The sequence below is a fragment of the Micropterus dolomieu genome, linkage group LG18 (assembly GCF_021292245.1).
Source record: "Micropterus dolomieu isolate WLL.071019.BEF.003 ecotype Adirondacks linkage group LG18, ASM2129224v1, whole genome shotgun sequence".
NCBI classification, from domain to species: Eukaryota; Metazoa; Chordata; class Actinopteri; order Centrarchiformes; family Centrarchidae; genus Micropterus; species Micropterus dolomieu.
The window spans coordinates 4,317,706-4,334,296 of record NC_060167.1 but is presented as its reverse complement, the minus strand read 5'-3'; the positions used below and the strand labels follow the sequence as shown (position 1 = coordinate 4,334,296).

General features: G+C 40.0%; 1 protein-coding gene across 3 annotated transcripts in view; it reads left to right on the top strand.

Moving 5' to 3' along the window:
- angpt4 (angiopoietin 4) overlaps window positions 1-15,036 on the top strand; it is a 59,945-nt gene extending 44,909 nt beyond the window's left edge. Inside the window, exons 2-10 of one of the 3 annotated variants that reach the window (XM_046029516.1) lie at window positions 3,345-3,500; window positions 3,577-3,698; window positions 9,941-10,025; window positions 10,524-10,671; window positions 10,908-11,020; window positions 11,317-11,418; window positions 11,516-11,682; window positions 13,037-13,170; window positions 14,052-15,036. In XM_046029516.1, coding sequence (XP_045885472.1) covers window positions 3,345-3,500; window positions 3,577-3,698; window positions 9,941-10,025; window positions 10,524-10,671; window positions 10,908-11,020; window positions 11,317-11,418; window positions 11,516-11,682; window positions 13,037-13,170; window positions 14,052-14,212 — 1,188 coding nt within the window. In that variant the 3' untranslated portion in view covers window positions 14,213-15,036. Of the gene's footprint in view, window positions 1-3,344; window positions 3,501-3,576; window positions 3,699-9,940; window positions 10,026-10,523; window positions 10,734-10,907; window positions 11,021-11,316; window positions 11,419-11,515; window positions 11,683-13,036; window positions 13,171-14,051 lie in introns of all 3 variants that reach the window. The other 2 variants (XM_046029517.1, XM_046029515.1) reach the window with 2 other exon arrangements.
- The last annotated feature ends 1,555 nt before the right edge of the window (window positions 15,037-16,591 follow it).

Genomic DNA, 16,591 nt, shown 5'->3' with positions numbered 1-16,591 from the left:
AACAGTTTGGCCTTCCTGGACTGCGCTGTACACATTGAAGAGGACAGGAGCCTGCAGATTGGTGTTTACAGAAAACCCACACACACAGACCAATACCTACTGTTCGATTCCCACCACCCACTGGAGCACAAGCTAGGGGTCATGAGAACACTGCACCACAGAGCGGAAAACATACCAACAAGCGCCCAAGCCAGAGAGAAGGAACAGAAACACCTGAAGGGGGCACTTACAGCCTGTGGATACCCTAAATCAGGGGTATTCAATTAGATTTCAAAGAGGTCTAGTTAGAGAAAATTTCCTGAAGCAAAGGTCCGGAACATCAAAACGACGAACGTTATCATTCAGTACTATAACCTATAGTTGTATCAACACATGTTTTTAGTCAACAACGGACTGTCAAATCAAATAATATTTGATTCACCAAACTGGAAGGATAATAAATAATAACTATTCAAATAATAAATTCTAAATTTAAGTAAACTAAATTAAAGTGCCTAATTTTTAGAAATAATGTAATAAAAAGTGTAGCTTGAAGTGATGACGTGTAGTCTTAACCAATTTTATAATAAACACTCAACACATCATAACAAAAGAAACAGCTGTAATGCCTCCTCTTCTCTTTCATTTCCTCTTAGAGAGCTACCACTTTCCTACTTTCTGTTGTTCAGTGAGAAACGTGAGCTCCAGCTAGCATATAGATCTATGAGATATTCTGGTTTTGAACTGCCCGTGGGAGGAATGTACATGTAAATATCTGTACATTCTTGATTAAAAGTCATGTGAAATCTCTTTTATCTTTCGTCTCCTCAATTCGGGTGTGTTTCCAAAACGTCTCTGGTGAATCTCGCGGACTCGACTCGCAAGCATCGGTATGCACAGATTTGATTGGCTGAGCAGTCCTCTAAACCAGTACAGTAAATGCTAGAAAAGCTGCGCGGGTTAAAATAGAAACGCTCCGTCACGAGGTAGTAAGTCTCAATAATAAATGGGCTGTAGGTCGGCGGTCCGGAGAGGACGGCGGCTGGGTCCGGATCCGGACCGCGGTCCGCCTATTAGTGACCTCTGCCCTAAATGGACCTTTGTGAAGACAGCCACAAGATCCAAGATGAACAAAACTACAGGGGAGGAGGAAAAGAAGGTCAAACGCAACAACATTGTGATTCCATACGTGTCTGGAGTATCAGAGAAACTCAGGAGGATTTTCAACAAACATAACATCCCTGTGTTTTTTAAAGAACACACTAAGACAGATGCTGGTCCACCCCAAAGACCGCACACCCAAACACAAGAAAAGCAATCTAGTGTATGCGGTCCAATGCAGTGGGGAATGCACAGACCTGTATATTGGGGAGACTAAACAACCACTACACAAACGCATGGCTCAACACAGAAGGGCCAACTCCTCAGGTCAAGACTCTGCAGTCTACTTACATCTGAAGGACAGAGGACACTCGTTTGAGGACCACCAGGTGCACATTTTAGACAGAGAAGATGGATGGTTTGAAAGAGGTGTCAAGGAAGCATCTACACCAGGGTCGAGAAGCCGTCATTGAACAGAGGAGGGGGTCTACGCCACCACTTATTCCCCACTTACAATGCTGTCCTTTCATCACTTCCCAGGAAACTCAACAATCGTAACCTATTGGCCTCAGGTGAAGATACCAACGATGGTCGTTCAGTCTTGGCCACCGGTAGTCCTAACGACTGTCGTTACAGCAACCAGGAACACTAACGAACCAGCGGTATCGATGACCCGGGATAACGACCCCACTGAGGTTAAATAGCTGAGTTTCCCTGCCAGTCAGTCAGAACTGAAGAAGTCCTTTGGATGAGGGACGAAACGTCTTCCAGTATTTTCAACCAAGTCCAGTTGCCCTTGACTTTAACCTTCGTTAGACACCTATTTAAAGTGGTGGGATCGTGCTCCTTTTCAGGTGGGAGATGGAAACTCCCTTTGGGCTGGACTTTGGGATTTTTCTCTTTGCAAACCTATTACATCCATAAAAAGGTATATAACTCAATAAAGGAGAGAGAAAAAGCCTTTAAGTTATTTTTCACAAGCTACTTGATCCGAATACTGAAGGTCCTGAGTCAAAAATATATATATTGTCATTAATAAGCTTGAATCATTGATCTGGTATGAATTACAGTATAACTGGTTAAATGTGAAGTTTAAGATTAATTTTGGTCTGCGAAACAGTTAATTAGTGACAGATGAAATGAGCTGTTGCTGAATGTTTTGCACAATTCTGCCCTTTGCTAATGATAATTAGCATCAGAGCATCCATGAATTTGGTCAGCCTCATTATCTGAAGTCAGAGTCACTCACCTGGTTTGTCCAAATAATAATAATTATCACCTTCACATGCTCCAGTTTTCACACTCATATTTAGCTGAATGCTGCACTGGGGAGCTGGCTGGTAAAGGAGAGTGGCGCTGCAACACAGTTTGATCGTCTTCATTTTAGCTGACACATTAAAATATGCCTGGATCAGCCCCAACATCTCTAATAGTAATTGATTTTACTGATTGTCTCCTTCACAAAATTGCCAACATTTGAGATTTCTAACTTTTATGAAAACGCTATACTTTAAAATTTTCATATGTAAGCATGGACAGAACAAACTGAGGACACAGGGATGATTTTGGCATCTCAGTTCTCATCACATGAATAAATAAAGTGACGCATTGCCCCCAGAACTTGTGTGAAACTGAAAATGAGTGTGATGATTGGATAGAGTTTTGTTTTGGGATTCATTAAAGAAAGTCTCAAATGTGATCTGGGCGTTGTGGCTCAAACTTCCCCTCCCAGGGAATCATCAAATGGCCTCATTTGTAACTGGCCTTCCCACTGGGACCAATCTGTTTGTTGGTCCAGTGGTATATTTATCAACTCCCTGTGCTTCTCAGTGGCACTGATATCCTGAAGACGTGGAGCCTGAGGGGTGAATAGATGGTTGGAGGGATAGATTATTTATTTGTGTCGGGTTAAAGGTCACAGCATGGCACTGTCAGTTGGCATTGGTTGATATTCCCAGAGAAGGAGTGACCTGCGTCTTTATATATCAGACCTTTTGACGTGTTTGATTTGTTGAATTTGATGCACTGAATGGGTGGGTTTAGTGCTCAGAGTGCAGTATTTCTATACTGAGCTTATGGAAGGACTCAACACAACTCACCTCCTTACATTTGATCAATGGTATCAGTCGAAATCCCTGTAAACTGAAAGAAATTATGAAGTTGACCTTGTCTTTGGTTGGTTCTGTGTTTCCCTTTCTGTCTTGTTTCCATCTTCCTTTCTTTGCAGACAGTTTTACTATTGTATTTATCTTTCTCGTCCTCAGCTGGAGAACATCATTAAGAAGAGCATGAAGCCAGACATCGCTAACATACCGTCACACGTCGTTCACAACCAAACGGCCACCATGCTGGAGATCGGAACAAACCTCCTCACGCACACAGCGGAGCAGACGCGCAAACTCAACGTGGTCGAAGCCAAGGTAATGAGTTGGCAAGTCACAGGTCTCGACACTTGAAAAACAGATTTCCTGGATTTAACGGCGTGTCTTCCACCAGGTGCTGAACCACACGTCTCGAATAGAGATCCAGCTTCTGGAGAATTCTCTGTCCACCAACAAGCTGGAGAAAGAGCTGTTACTGCAGACCTCCGAGATCAGTCGGCTACAAGACAAGAACAGGTAGAAAAGTTTCTGCTTCAGTCTGAATGTGCCTAGCCAGAGCCCTGCTGGATCTGGGACTCTCGATAAGGCTTTAAAGAGAGATTAATGACTGAAAGTTGAGGATAAAACACATTTATTAACTTACTACTTACTTTCTCCTTCTCAAAGTTCATTTATCTTTGCCGTACTGTTCAGTCAGGGATATGTTATTCTAAAAAAGTTTTTATGAGTGTGAAATCTTTAACATCTACATAAAAAAATTGTGAAAATATTAATATAAATATTTATGTTTATATGAATAGCGATTAAATATGAAGTTGCAAATACTGCTCTTGTAGATGGGGATTGAGGAGTCGACAGTTGGATAATCAGCCGGACACCATGACTTGCTGCATTTCACTCCCCATCTCTCAGCTCATTTCCTGTTATCTGTCTACTGAAGGCATTCAAACTGCCCACATATTTATATTTAAGAAAGATGACCAATGATACAGGTATATTGTGTAGTCTGTCCAAAACATGTCTCAGGTATGTCTCTGTTTTGCAGCCAGAGTACTATTAACAAACTGATAACACATCTCTCTAAAATTCGATGCCATTTTTAAGTTAAAACAATGTGATGAATAGGTTCTCTTGTTAAAAATCCCCTAGACTTGTTTAAACATATAAAACATATACAATTACCCAGCTTTAAAGAATAATTTGTATCTGATGTGTTTTTCCACAAACATGTTCAATTATCTACAAAAAAAATGTTGAAATTACCTCTTCTCCTTCTCCCTCGCCTCCTCTGACCCAAATATGAGGCACAAGAGCCTTATCAGCGATTTCACAACTTAACAGTGAGAATATCTGAAATATAAGCAAGTCATTAGAGATGATGGAAATACGTCCACAGATGTTGCTACAGGACAAGCCAATATTTGGAATCACAATATTTTCCCTATTTTTCATTGTGAGGTGAACTTGGACGGTGCGACGTGCGTTAAAACATGCAGAGTAATCATCAAGCGTGTTCTCTGTTTACAGTATCGGATATAATACAAACAGAGAGGCTGAAACAGAGTGTGGGTGTGTCCGTGTGAGAGGGAAACAGTATTTTATGTCCGTGGATACAAACTCACCTCGTTAATCTTCTTTAGAAAATACATGTCTTCATAAACAGCAGTACAGTGGATTTCAGGGGACATTTTAGCCTCACGTCATTCACACAAATCTGACCTGTGAAGGGTTTTGCAGTGAGTCTCAAACAGCTTATGCACTGACTGAACAGATGTTGTAGATATTTGTTATTTTCCTACAAACATCTCTCCTTTTCTTCTCATCCCTTCATGTTTACTCAGTGAGAGTTTTTCACTCAAGTTAGCTCAATTTGTGCAGATACACATCTTTACTTTTTTTTCAACCTGTCCTGCCCCCGCAGCCTGGTAGGCAGTATGAGGAGCTGTTGTTCCAGACAGATTTTACTTTAACAAAAGAGTTTTAATAAACTCCTTTGTCTGTTTTATTAATTTATTTAATAATGTATTGATTGGTCACCGGACTGGACAGGGGGGCAGAAATGGGGAGAGGGTTCACAAACACCACAGAGAAACACCTGCAAGAGAACGGGAATGGGGGGTGGGGACAACAGGAAACAGCAGAGGAAAACACCAATTGCAGAAAACAACAAAACCTGAAAGAGAACAAGCAAACATACAAAAACAAAGAGACAACCAGCCGAACTACATCAGTAAACAGCTGACATAAGAAACAACTGAGGGAGAATGAAGAAAAAGATGATGTCAAGCAAAATAAAGAAACAACACAACACAGCCATGAGAACTAGAATAATAACAATAAATTCATATCGCCTACATCCAATAAGCTGTTCAATTCGAGTCTTGTCTTTGAGTTTCTACAAAATCACGCCGCCTCTAAAATTTCCTTCATATTCACTGTTCACACCTTTTCAACAAGGTGGGCGTGGACTGAACAAAGCATGTGACTTGGAGAGAGGAGGCCACAATTCACATTTTGTCTTGTACCAACAGTTATTATGGTTTCTTTTAACCGTGACCATATGGAAGATTTTATTGGACTTTAATATTTATAACCCATAGAAAACAATCCACAGATGTTTACTATGATGTACAAGTATTTCACTATCTACAAATGTTTATTTTTACATTTGTGATTTGTGAAAAATATATTGACTTCTACACAAAAAAAAGTTTTTGCCCATTTGCACATTGCTTTCTATCAATTTGTGGGTCACGTTACATATGTGACTTCCTTTTTATGCATTTGGGGAATTTTGTCTGTACCACAGAGATCTGTAAACAGAGATCTGTGAATGTGAGAGCAGTTTATTAGCTACACCAGCAGGTGGCGGTAGCGAAATTGCCCTCCAAAGGAATATCCACTGCAGTACCCAGGGTCATCTGTAGCAGAGAACAACTTCTGCTTCTGCTGGACCACTGGACTCTACTCAGTCTAAACTTTTCTGTAGAAGTGTATATAGTTTACTATTGAATATTTTATAACTGTATTTGTTTTACATTTATTTTTAAATAAATATGAGCCTGAAAATTGGGTTTGTAGTAATACGTTACACCTTCCTGTCAGAGCTGTTAAAGAAAGCTTTGTAAAAGTATATGAAAAGCAGATAAGTCCACTCAGGAATACTGCATTTTAATTAAGTTATAAGTTCATTTGACGTGAAATAATTAAAAACCGTACTTTTTTTCGTACACTGACAAGGCTCTCCATCTGCATGTTCAGATTGTTCAGTCATATTTCACTAAAACGTGACACAGTTTATATCGGTTTGATGGTCTGACCTTCCCAAAAGCAGGAAATTTAGAGCCACATCACTGGTTGACATGACTGCTGGTGGGTGTGTTAAAAAAAATATACACAAATATTTCTTAGTTTTTGGGCAATAGCCACCAGTTGAACTCGTCAAGCTCATGAGCAGACGTGTGCAAAGAAAAGAACAACAGTCTAGGTTTTTTTTGGGTGACGAAGCATTCTTGAGATGATCCCGTGTGTTTTTAGAGGTCTCTAAAAAGCCTTATAGGAAGGAAATTGTTCTCAAGCAAGAAGCATTTAATCCTTTACTTTACCTGAAGATGTTTGCTGCTGTTCAGAGAGCTGGTTCTGATTATTTTGTGGACACTACACCAGAAATTGATTTGGAACAGAACCAATAAACTGTTGTTACAATAAAAGTGACTAAAAGATTGTGCAGATAAGGGCTGCTAGAGTGTCTGATTTTCACTTAAGAATGAGAAACAGTTGAGGTTGTGTGTGAAAATGACTTTATTAAACACGTGGGATTAATCGTTTCTTGGTTTTTCGTTTCCTTTCGGTTCCATCCTGTAGTTTCACAACATTTAATCGCTGTGTTCAAATAGAAAAAGCCTTTTTGGAAAGAGACAGAGAGGTTTTTATGACTTTCTTTTCTGTTTTTTGGTTTCAGATTTAAACAATAACAGGTTGATTTCTAATATCCAAATACCATGAAACACACACGCTCTCAACATTTTCAGGTGGCATACAAACAGCAAAATCTTTATACACACACACACACACAGTCTGCATGTAGTTGAGGACATGTGCAAACTCATTAATCTGCACACATGCGCACACACACACACACTGACCTCTTCACACACACACATGCTGTACAAACCGCAGCAATCACTGACTCCCCATCAGTCTACATCACACCAAATGATGTTGCCTAGTTCATATGCAGGTCAGCATATTGAAGTGATCAGAACCAGGAGCTGATAATGTGTTTCAGCTCTTAATATGACCAAAGTATCACCCGCTAATGTAAAATGATATCACTCCTAGGTGTAAAAGAGCCGCATGATGCAGCTGCACATTAGAGAATGAGGTTGGTGTCAGCTTCACTTCAGCAGAAACTGGACTTCAGGTTGTACAGTTCGGTTAGAAAAGCTACTGACATTAATATTAACAGATCTCACGTTACATCTCGCTGTGTGTTAATGCACTGATATTCACATGTAACTGAACTACAGGAGGATAATGGAGCCTAACATCCACCTTTCGATTCTGTAAAATTACCGAAAGATTAGAAATGTTTGGTTGATTTTAAATATCTGTGGCATAAAAGTACATTTCTACTGTAGGCTATAGATATCAACAATAAAAATACTGAGATGTAGGACAAATAACTATTTGTTTTTGTTTTATTGAAATGTTTATGCGTCTTAAATGCTAACAGCGTGGCTCTATGGAAAGCAATGTCGGCCACTTCTTTGGTCCAGACTAAAATATGGGATGGGTTGCCATGAATTCTTTGGTAATCCTCTGACTTTTACCCCCATCATTAGGTCAACATTTTAATTTGTAATATGTTTGGTTTATGAAACACAGCCTCGACGCTCACATTCTAAACTATGATGCTAATTTGGAAAACATTATACCTACTTGTTATACCTCCTAAACATGAGCAATGTCAGCTTGAGCATCCTAACGTTAGCATTTAGCTCAAAGCACAGCTGTGCCTAAGTATAACCTCACAAGCATGGCCATAGACTTGTAGTCTTGTTTTACTCTGGTGCAGCACCAGAAGCTCATTTCAATTTCAGCACAATTTTCTGAGCTGAGCTTGTCAAGTTGCTCCAGAGATGTGCGACCTCTGACATGTATAGCAATTGTAAGTCGCTTTGGATAAAAGCGTCAGCTAAATGAATAAATGTAAATAGGTTCCTGGATTACTGTCAACTTATTAAAGTATTAAAATTTGTGTTTTTATGCAGCAGGAAAAAACAACGTCTGGATGCATAGAGACATTTATTCTATGTGGAAATCAGTGGAAATCACACTGCTCCTTAGAAACAGATACTCCATACGTAGGTAATGAGATATAAAAAAAGAAAATAAAAGTATTTTCCTGATAATTGCCACCCTCAGGTAAAGTGTATTTAACACTTTTTCATCAAGTTTTTTCATTAATTTAAAACACACACTTCTGGGAAACATTAGAGAAGAAAATAATTTTTCCCACCTGACTCCTGCAGACCCGCTTCACACTTTATGTTCAGGGCTTTGCACTCAGAGCCAGAAGAGTGAGTGTGAACTGAACATTCAGCCACTTTCAGTGTCCCACAGTTTCCTCTGAAGCCGCTGCCACTCCTTCATCAGGTTACACTCATTTGGCTCCTACGTTGTTGATGTAACTGTGGGCTGGAGTCTATTTTCAGCAGCTGCACTGCTGGTTCAGCTGCAGAGATAACGTGAACTGTAGTCCGCTCTGGCAGAAAGAATGACGGTCAGGTTATTAATCTTTATTTCGCTGTTTTACGGCTTCTCTAAGAAGAGGGAGTAACTCAGGAGTTACAACCTCTGGTCCATATCAGGCAGATTATTTGTGCAAATAGTTTGGATTTGTGTCCTCCCTCTGACATAGACACAAACTTCATGTAAAGCGCTCTAATGTTAATATGGCACATTCCAGGAGTTATTTAGTGATGATGGCACACAGTAATTTACTTTTAGATAAACCTGCTTTCCCTCATTTGCCAGAATGCCTTTATCCGTCTGCTATGAAAGCATCCGTCTATCTTGTATGTTTGCATGTGGGTAAATCAGTGTAGGATGTTTCACAAGGTTAGACTGATTGTCAGTCTGAAGTTAATGTAAAAAAAGTGTGTTTTGCTGCCCTCTGGTTGAAAGTTTTAAGCCTGCTTCAACTGTGTGAAGTGTGCCCTGTTGCACCTGTAAACACACCCAGCAGTGATGTCACGGTGCCCTGGAGTACACCTGTACGTCACTGCAGCATGTTGAGAAGTTAAACCACTGGAGGGCAGCAAAGACAAGATTAACTTACTTATTGACCACGTGTTTATTATTATTACTGTCACTGGTTTCTATAACCATAGCAAAGTTGTCTTTTTTACCAGAACTACAAGGTTTCCTTAAACCTAACCAAGTCATTTTTGTGCCTTAACCTAATCAAACTTTTGTCATTTTGTTGTCACAGATTTCTTTTTCTGATTTAGTTTTTGAAGGCACAGACAAATTGTGTTTGGATACGGGCATCAAAACAACTTATTTTGTCTTTAATTTGTGGAACTTGTTGGTTTAATAATTAAAACATCAATCTAAAATGCTAACAGCTAACAAGAAAGAGGTATCCAGGTGAATTTTAAGTAAAAAAGAAAACAGCGGAAAACAGCTCATGTGAATCTGCTGTGGATCAAGTGTCTGATGTTCGGCCTTTATTCTTTTTGTCTGTCTTTCAGTCGTTTGGAGCGTAAAGTTCAGATGCTGGAGTCTCAGCAAAAAGGAGAGCTGAAGGACATGAGGGAGGAGAAGAACAGACTGCAGGTACAGTCAATATAAATCTGTATGTTTTACAGTGGAGCAGCATCTTCAGTGTCTGTTTGGACAGGTGTCTGTGTGTGTATTTACTATATTATTATTATATAAATATTAACTGTGTACTATAAATATTGTCAGGACATTTTTATGTGAATCATCCAGCATGTGTTTTACATTTATGAGGTCAGGTTATCAGTGTACAAGATAAAGACCGACTGCCTGACCTCATAAATGTAAATTGTACAGGTCTAAATGTGCAGAAGATTTATTTGAATGTTTCTCCTTATTCAAACTAGTTTAGTCTCAGCTGGCTGATATAAATATAAAAAATATAAATCAAACAAAACATCAAATCTATAATTGCAAAGTGAGACGCATAAAATATTAAACGTCAGAAGCCGGAAAGAATAATCAAAACTCAGCTTTCACAGATGGAGGAACAAACTAAAGACACAGATCTGCTATAGATTTGATGCATGGCAGAATAAAATCCTTTTCTTCCAGTCTGTCATCAGGACTCAGATGACGGCCATCGAGTCTTTGGAGAGGCAGCTGAGAGTCGCCAGCAGCAACAACACCGCTCTGCAGAGGCAGCAGGCTCACCTGATGGACTCTGTCCACACGCTCATCAACATGGTGGCTACTACTACAGGTACACACACACACACAGAAGAAGCCATGTGCATGTTTGGACAAGTCAATCTAAAAATCAGAGCTTCGTGTTTTCTTTGCATTTTGTATGTTAGATTCTTCTGTGCATGTATTCATTTTAATGTAAAACACTTTGATATCCTCTTAATGAAATTAAAAACTATTCCTTTGCCTTTATCTATGAATTTGCTTTCTTATGAATACATTCTTTCTGTGTGTGTGTATGTGTGTGTTTAGGGTCACCTCCTAGGGCCCAGATGTGGAGAGACTGTGCAGAGGCTTACAAGGCCGGACACTCCGTCAGTGGTCTGTATCACATCTACATCAGCAACAGGACTGAACCTGTGCAGGTATGACCAACTACTGAACTGCAGCCAGTTTTCCAACATTGCCTGGTTTCTCCAGACATTACAGTCACGTTTTATTCAACACGTTGACCCTCAGTCTGTAATGAGATGTGACTTATATCTATTTCATTTTACATAACTTCTTAAGATACCCCAGTGTGTTTCTAATTTCCTATATAATGTTTGCTATAAATACCAAACTGATAACAGTTTCAAGCTGATTTTGGCCTGATTTAAATGATCTGCCCACACGGATAAGTGTTTGGAAAATGAATGACTTCCTTTTCCTTCTCATTAAGGTGTACTGTGACATGGAGACGAGTGGTGGAGGCTGGACGGTGTTCCAGCGTCGATTTAACGGCAGCGTGGACTTCCAGAGGAGCTGGAGGGAATATAAAATGGTCCGTTTGTCTCAGGAGAGCCGTGAATCAACATGAAGGTTTGCATAACAAGTGTAGAGTAAAATCTGCTCACACTGCACCTCCTCCCCTCCTGCAGGGTTTCGGGGACGTGTTAGGAGAGCACTGGCTGGGTAATGAAGCCTTGTACCTGCTGACCGCTCAGGGTCAGTACTCGCTGAGAGTGGAGCTGAGGGACTGGGAGGGAAGCCCCGCCTACTCCCAGTACGACCGATTTACACTGGCCAATGAGAAACAGCAGTACAGGTAACTGCAATACACACACACACACACACACACACACTCAAATACACCAGTGGTGGAGAGTGTTGGAGTATATTTACTCAAGTATGGTAGAGGTATTTCCATTTTCTGCTACTTTATACTTTTACTACTTACTAATTCAAATTTTACTTACCAAAAATATATTCAGTTCATAAAATATGATTATTTATTATTAAAGAATAAACTACCCAACAGTAGACAATCCTTCATAATAATAGTTGAAATTAACCTCAATTAGCCTAAACATTAAAATGCAACTTACATCAGTAATAATAATAATAATCCTATAATATAATTTATACAGAATGATAACATATAATTCTAAAAAGGTGTAAATACTAATTTGAATGCAGGACTTACTTGTAATTTTGGTACTTAGGGTTGCAAATATTATTGCAACAATAATCTGCACGTACTTGTTTTGAATAATGGATTCATTGTTTGGTCTATAAAACAATGGAAAGGGATGAGATATATCCAAAAGCCCAAAGATATTCAGTTTAGTTTCACATTAGAGAAATAAATTCAGCAAATTCTCAAAATTGAGAAGCTGGAAACAGAAGCATTTGTTGAAATTCTCTTTACATCCCGACAGTAATCAATAAATCAATTGCTCTGACACAAAAATTAAAAAGATCCAGTATCTCTGGCTTTTGCAGGACTTTAATCATTTAATTCTGAAAGGATTGGCTAGCTTATCTTCCTACCTTTTACCAACCTACCTACCTAATGGTTCCTAAACACGAATAATACACTCTTAATACATATCTACACGTATTACACAGCAGTGACCTCGTGAATTTGTCTTTGAGTTTAGCGCTCTTATAGCACAGGGTACAAAACCTTTTCCAAGGCATGCTTTTTGTAGAATAGCTGTATCTACGGCCTGAGGGGAGTCGGGTGAAGCATGACTTGAAAGGGTACCTACCTACCTGCCAACCTGTCTACCTGCACGCATTCACTGCACATAAACATGTGTTTTGGGAGAATGGCTCTGGATGAAGGACTGAAGGGAGGGGATGGGATTTTAGGGTTACGAATACTTTAAAATCTGTCTCTTGCAAGTTCCTTCAATGTTGCCTACCCCAGCTTTAAATATTATGAAGAGTATTGATTATCAAAATTATTGCAGAAGTATATTCTGTTGACCGACTAATCGGTAATTTGACTAATCATTGCAGCTCTCCTGGTATTGATATGTTTACACATGCAGGCATAAGACATGAGTTAACATGATGAACATACAGGTGGTCACATCACTCCCAGATCTACATGCACATGCTGTGTCCACACTTCATCAGCGAGCCCGTCACTCATGGTGTGTCCTCTCACTCAGGTTGTATCTGAGAGGTTACAGCGGTACAGCAGGGAGGCAGAGCAGCCTGGTCACCCATGGGGCCGGTTTCAGCACCCGAGACCAGGACAACGACAACTGTGACCACTGCAAATGTGCCCTGATGCTCACTGGAGGTAACGTCTCTCCTGTCCTCACCTGTCCTCTCCTGTCCTCTGGACTCCAGGTCAAGTACATTTTAAAAGCAAATTCATCAAATAAAGCAGTTACCGATTTGGAAATGTTAATTCTCTGGAGGCGTGAACTTAAGATAAACACATTCTCTAGTAAATAAGGTATTCACGTGTTAGTTCATAGGGTGGCTGATAAAAGTTTGGTTTGTTAACAGCATATTAAACAGCCATTAAATAATATCTCATTGTCATAAATCACAGCAAATTCACAACTCCAAAAATACATATTTTGTTGTTGAAGGATCAAAACAAACGGTATTTTCCCAAAAGCTCTAGCCTTTCAAACATCTGTCTCCGTCACCCTTCAGTGTATAACCCTTCAACTTGTGTCAACGCCAAGACAAACAGCTCTTTAGTTCGCCTCAGCCGCCCCTCGATGGGCTGCGATCGCCGATTAAGTTAATCGTTCCTGCAAAATCTCGAGCTCTCCGAGGGAAAGACTCCAACGGTCACCATTAGTCAAAGAGTCATTTAGAAATCACAGCAATTTACAGAGAAAGATAAAGTAAAAAAGAAAGAGTAACTAAGATGAAGAAGAAACAATAGCGGGAGAAAGGAATGAACAAAGAGGGAATAAAAGATCAGGAGAGAGAACAAAAGCGAGGGGGGGGGGGTAATTTGGCTGTTTGATAGAAAAAAAGGTAGATAAGAAAAAAGACAGAAAGTCTAACAATGAAAACTGCAAACCTGAACCTTCCTTTCTTTTCTCTCATCCTGCCATTTATCAATTTATCTGTCCCTCTTCCACCTCTTTCCTCCCTCTTTCTTTGCTCCCTCACTCTTTTTCTTCCCTCCTCATCTCTCACTCTCTCTCTCTCCATCAGGTTGGTGGTTTGATGCTTGTGGTTTCTCCAACCTAAACGGTATTTACTACTCTGTTGGCCACAACATCAGGAAGCTGAACGGCATCAAGTGGCACCACTTCCGAGGCCCCAGCTACTCCTTGCGCTCCACCTCCATGATGGTACGACCCTATGACTTCTAACAACATCCCGTCCACCTCCATGATGGTACGACCCACAGGCTTATAACCCTCCGGTATCATGACGGTACAACCCTGTGGCTCCCAACATCCCTTCAAAATGCCTTCCTGATGATGTGTTACACCCCTCGGCTCCCGCAACATGATGGAATGACCCGACAGCTTTGACCAACGCCTGGTGGCTCCACCATGGTACAACCCTGACTACAGCCATAATGTTAAAACCCATGCGAGTCATGAGCACCCCTCTGCCCCACGTTCATCCTTTTGGAAGTCTTGGAGGATTTCACTACCAACCTTGGATCCACAAGGGTCTAGAAAACAACTTGCAAACATGCAAAATTGCTAGTCTGGCACTTCTGGAGAAAAGTTCAGTGTCTGATCGAATCGCCAACCCCACTGACCCACTGTACCCCCTCAGCCACAGCTGTTGTGATGTTCCAAACTGCCACACTAGAAGGAGAAGTAAAAGACCGGCCATCATAGAGAGGATGGAGATAATTGTTTAAGTATGGGGATAACGGCACACATTTTCAGGCACTCTCTCTTGAAAGACATTCATTGTGTTGCGCTTGTTTGTACATACAAAGAAATAACAAAAACAGAATGACGAAAGAGATCTTGAGAGAGAGGTTCAAGGCCAAATCAGCCGGCCAATCCCTGCATCAAGTCACTGTGAATGTCGGCTTCACAAAGTCAAAGAAAATTGACGGATGCAACTGCCCAAGTCCGATGTCGGAGAGGTGTCGGGGGCTGGGGTTTCTGAAGCTGTTTAACAATCCATCAAGCACCTCTGATAGGGAATACTGGCAGCTCCATCTCTTGGATTTAAAATGGTCCACAAGCAACGGTACGATTCAGAAAACCTGTGCAGTTAGTGGCCATGCAGGGAGAACATTCCTCTTCCTCCAGTGGGAATCAGGGGCTGGTTCTTCTTCTTTGACCAACAGTTTGGGTGAGTGGGTTTCACTGAAAAAAAATTACACCTTGGTCCCTCTGTTGGCAGAAGATCATATCATCCTGTCATCCATCGCATTAAAGCCTCTCTTTCATCTATGATGACACTGTAGGAATCAAAGACTCACATGGGCAAATGTGATGGACATTTAGCAGACAAACACAGAAGTTGTGTTTATATTATTATTATATGTTCATATTAATCAACATTTTTACAGAAGTGGAAGGTGAAAGCAGTTCAGCCTTAAAAGGAATAGAAAAAAGAATCTGATGTCGAATCCACACTGAGGATCGATCTGAGGATGAGCAACGATGTTTTCTTCTTCAAACTCAAAGGATCTTGAGACACAAAGATGATTGTGGTAAATAGATGTTTGAGATGCCTTAACAATCAAATGGACAAACGTCCCCTTACTTTGTATTCTGTTATCAAAAGCACAGACAGACTTTTACATAATAAAGGGAAACTGGTGAACAACTGAAGGACGGGCAGTTGGAGAGACATAGGACAATATGGTTTAATTGTTATTCAGGAGAAGAAATGATAACAGCTGACTGAATTTGTGATAAGTTATCACATTTGTACCTTATGCCAGAAGTTGGACACGGCAATACTTTAAATCATGATCGATACACTAAGGACTCTGCGCTGCATTTCTAAACCATGATGAAAGAAAGGAAGGAAGAAATGTTCAGAAAGGAAAGTAACACACAAAAAAGTCCACATTTACCTCTATTGAGTTCTTTTATAAGAAACAGAATGAAAGTCTGGACAACGAGCAAAGAAAGAAAGAAGGAATAAATCCAGATTCTGAAGGAGAGAAATGTTGATTTGATTATCTTCATTATCCAAACAGTTGATTTTTGTTGGAATCTACATTTTATCTTGGCTTACAGACCCACTCTCATGGCACTCATACAGACATCTTTGCAACATATTATTCAATGGGTTAGATAGTCCCTGTTTTTACTGTGTATTCTGTCTCAGACCATACACACACATGCAAAAATAAATAATATAGATACACACCTGTTACATGCCCAGATAAATGACAGCATTTTTGTGACAGAAAGTGTAACAGATAACTGATTTAAAGGTCCAATGTGTAACACATGACTATGTTTTCAGTGGTGTCTACAGAACTTACTTAGTTGTTGTAGTAGTAGTAGTAGCAGTAGCTCTAGTAGTAGTAGTAGTAGTTCAAGTTCAAGTTCAAGTTCATTTTATTTATATAGCACATTTTATAGCAGCCAATGACTGACCAAAGTGCTTTACAGAACAACAAAATTAAAAGACACTAACACCATGCATAGCAGCACATCATAAAACAGTACAGCAAAGATAAGAACAGCTTAGAACGGGAGAAGCACAAGCAATCATAGAGTTATCAAAAATAAACAACAGAAAGGACATATAAACATACA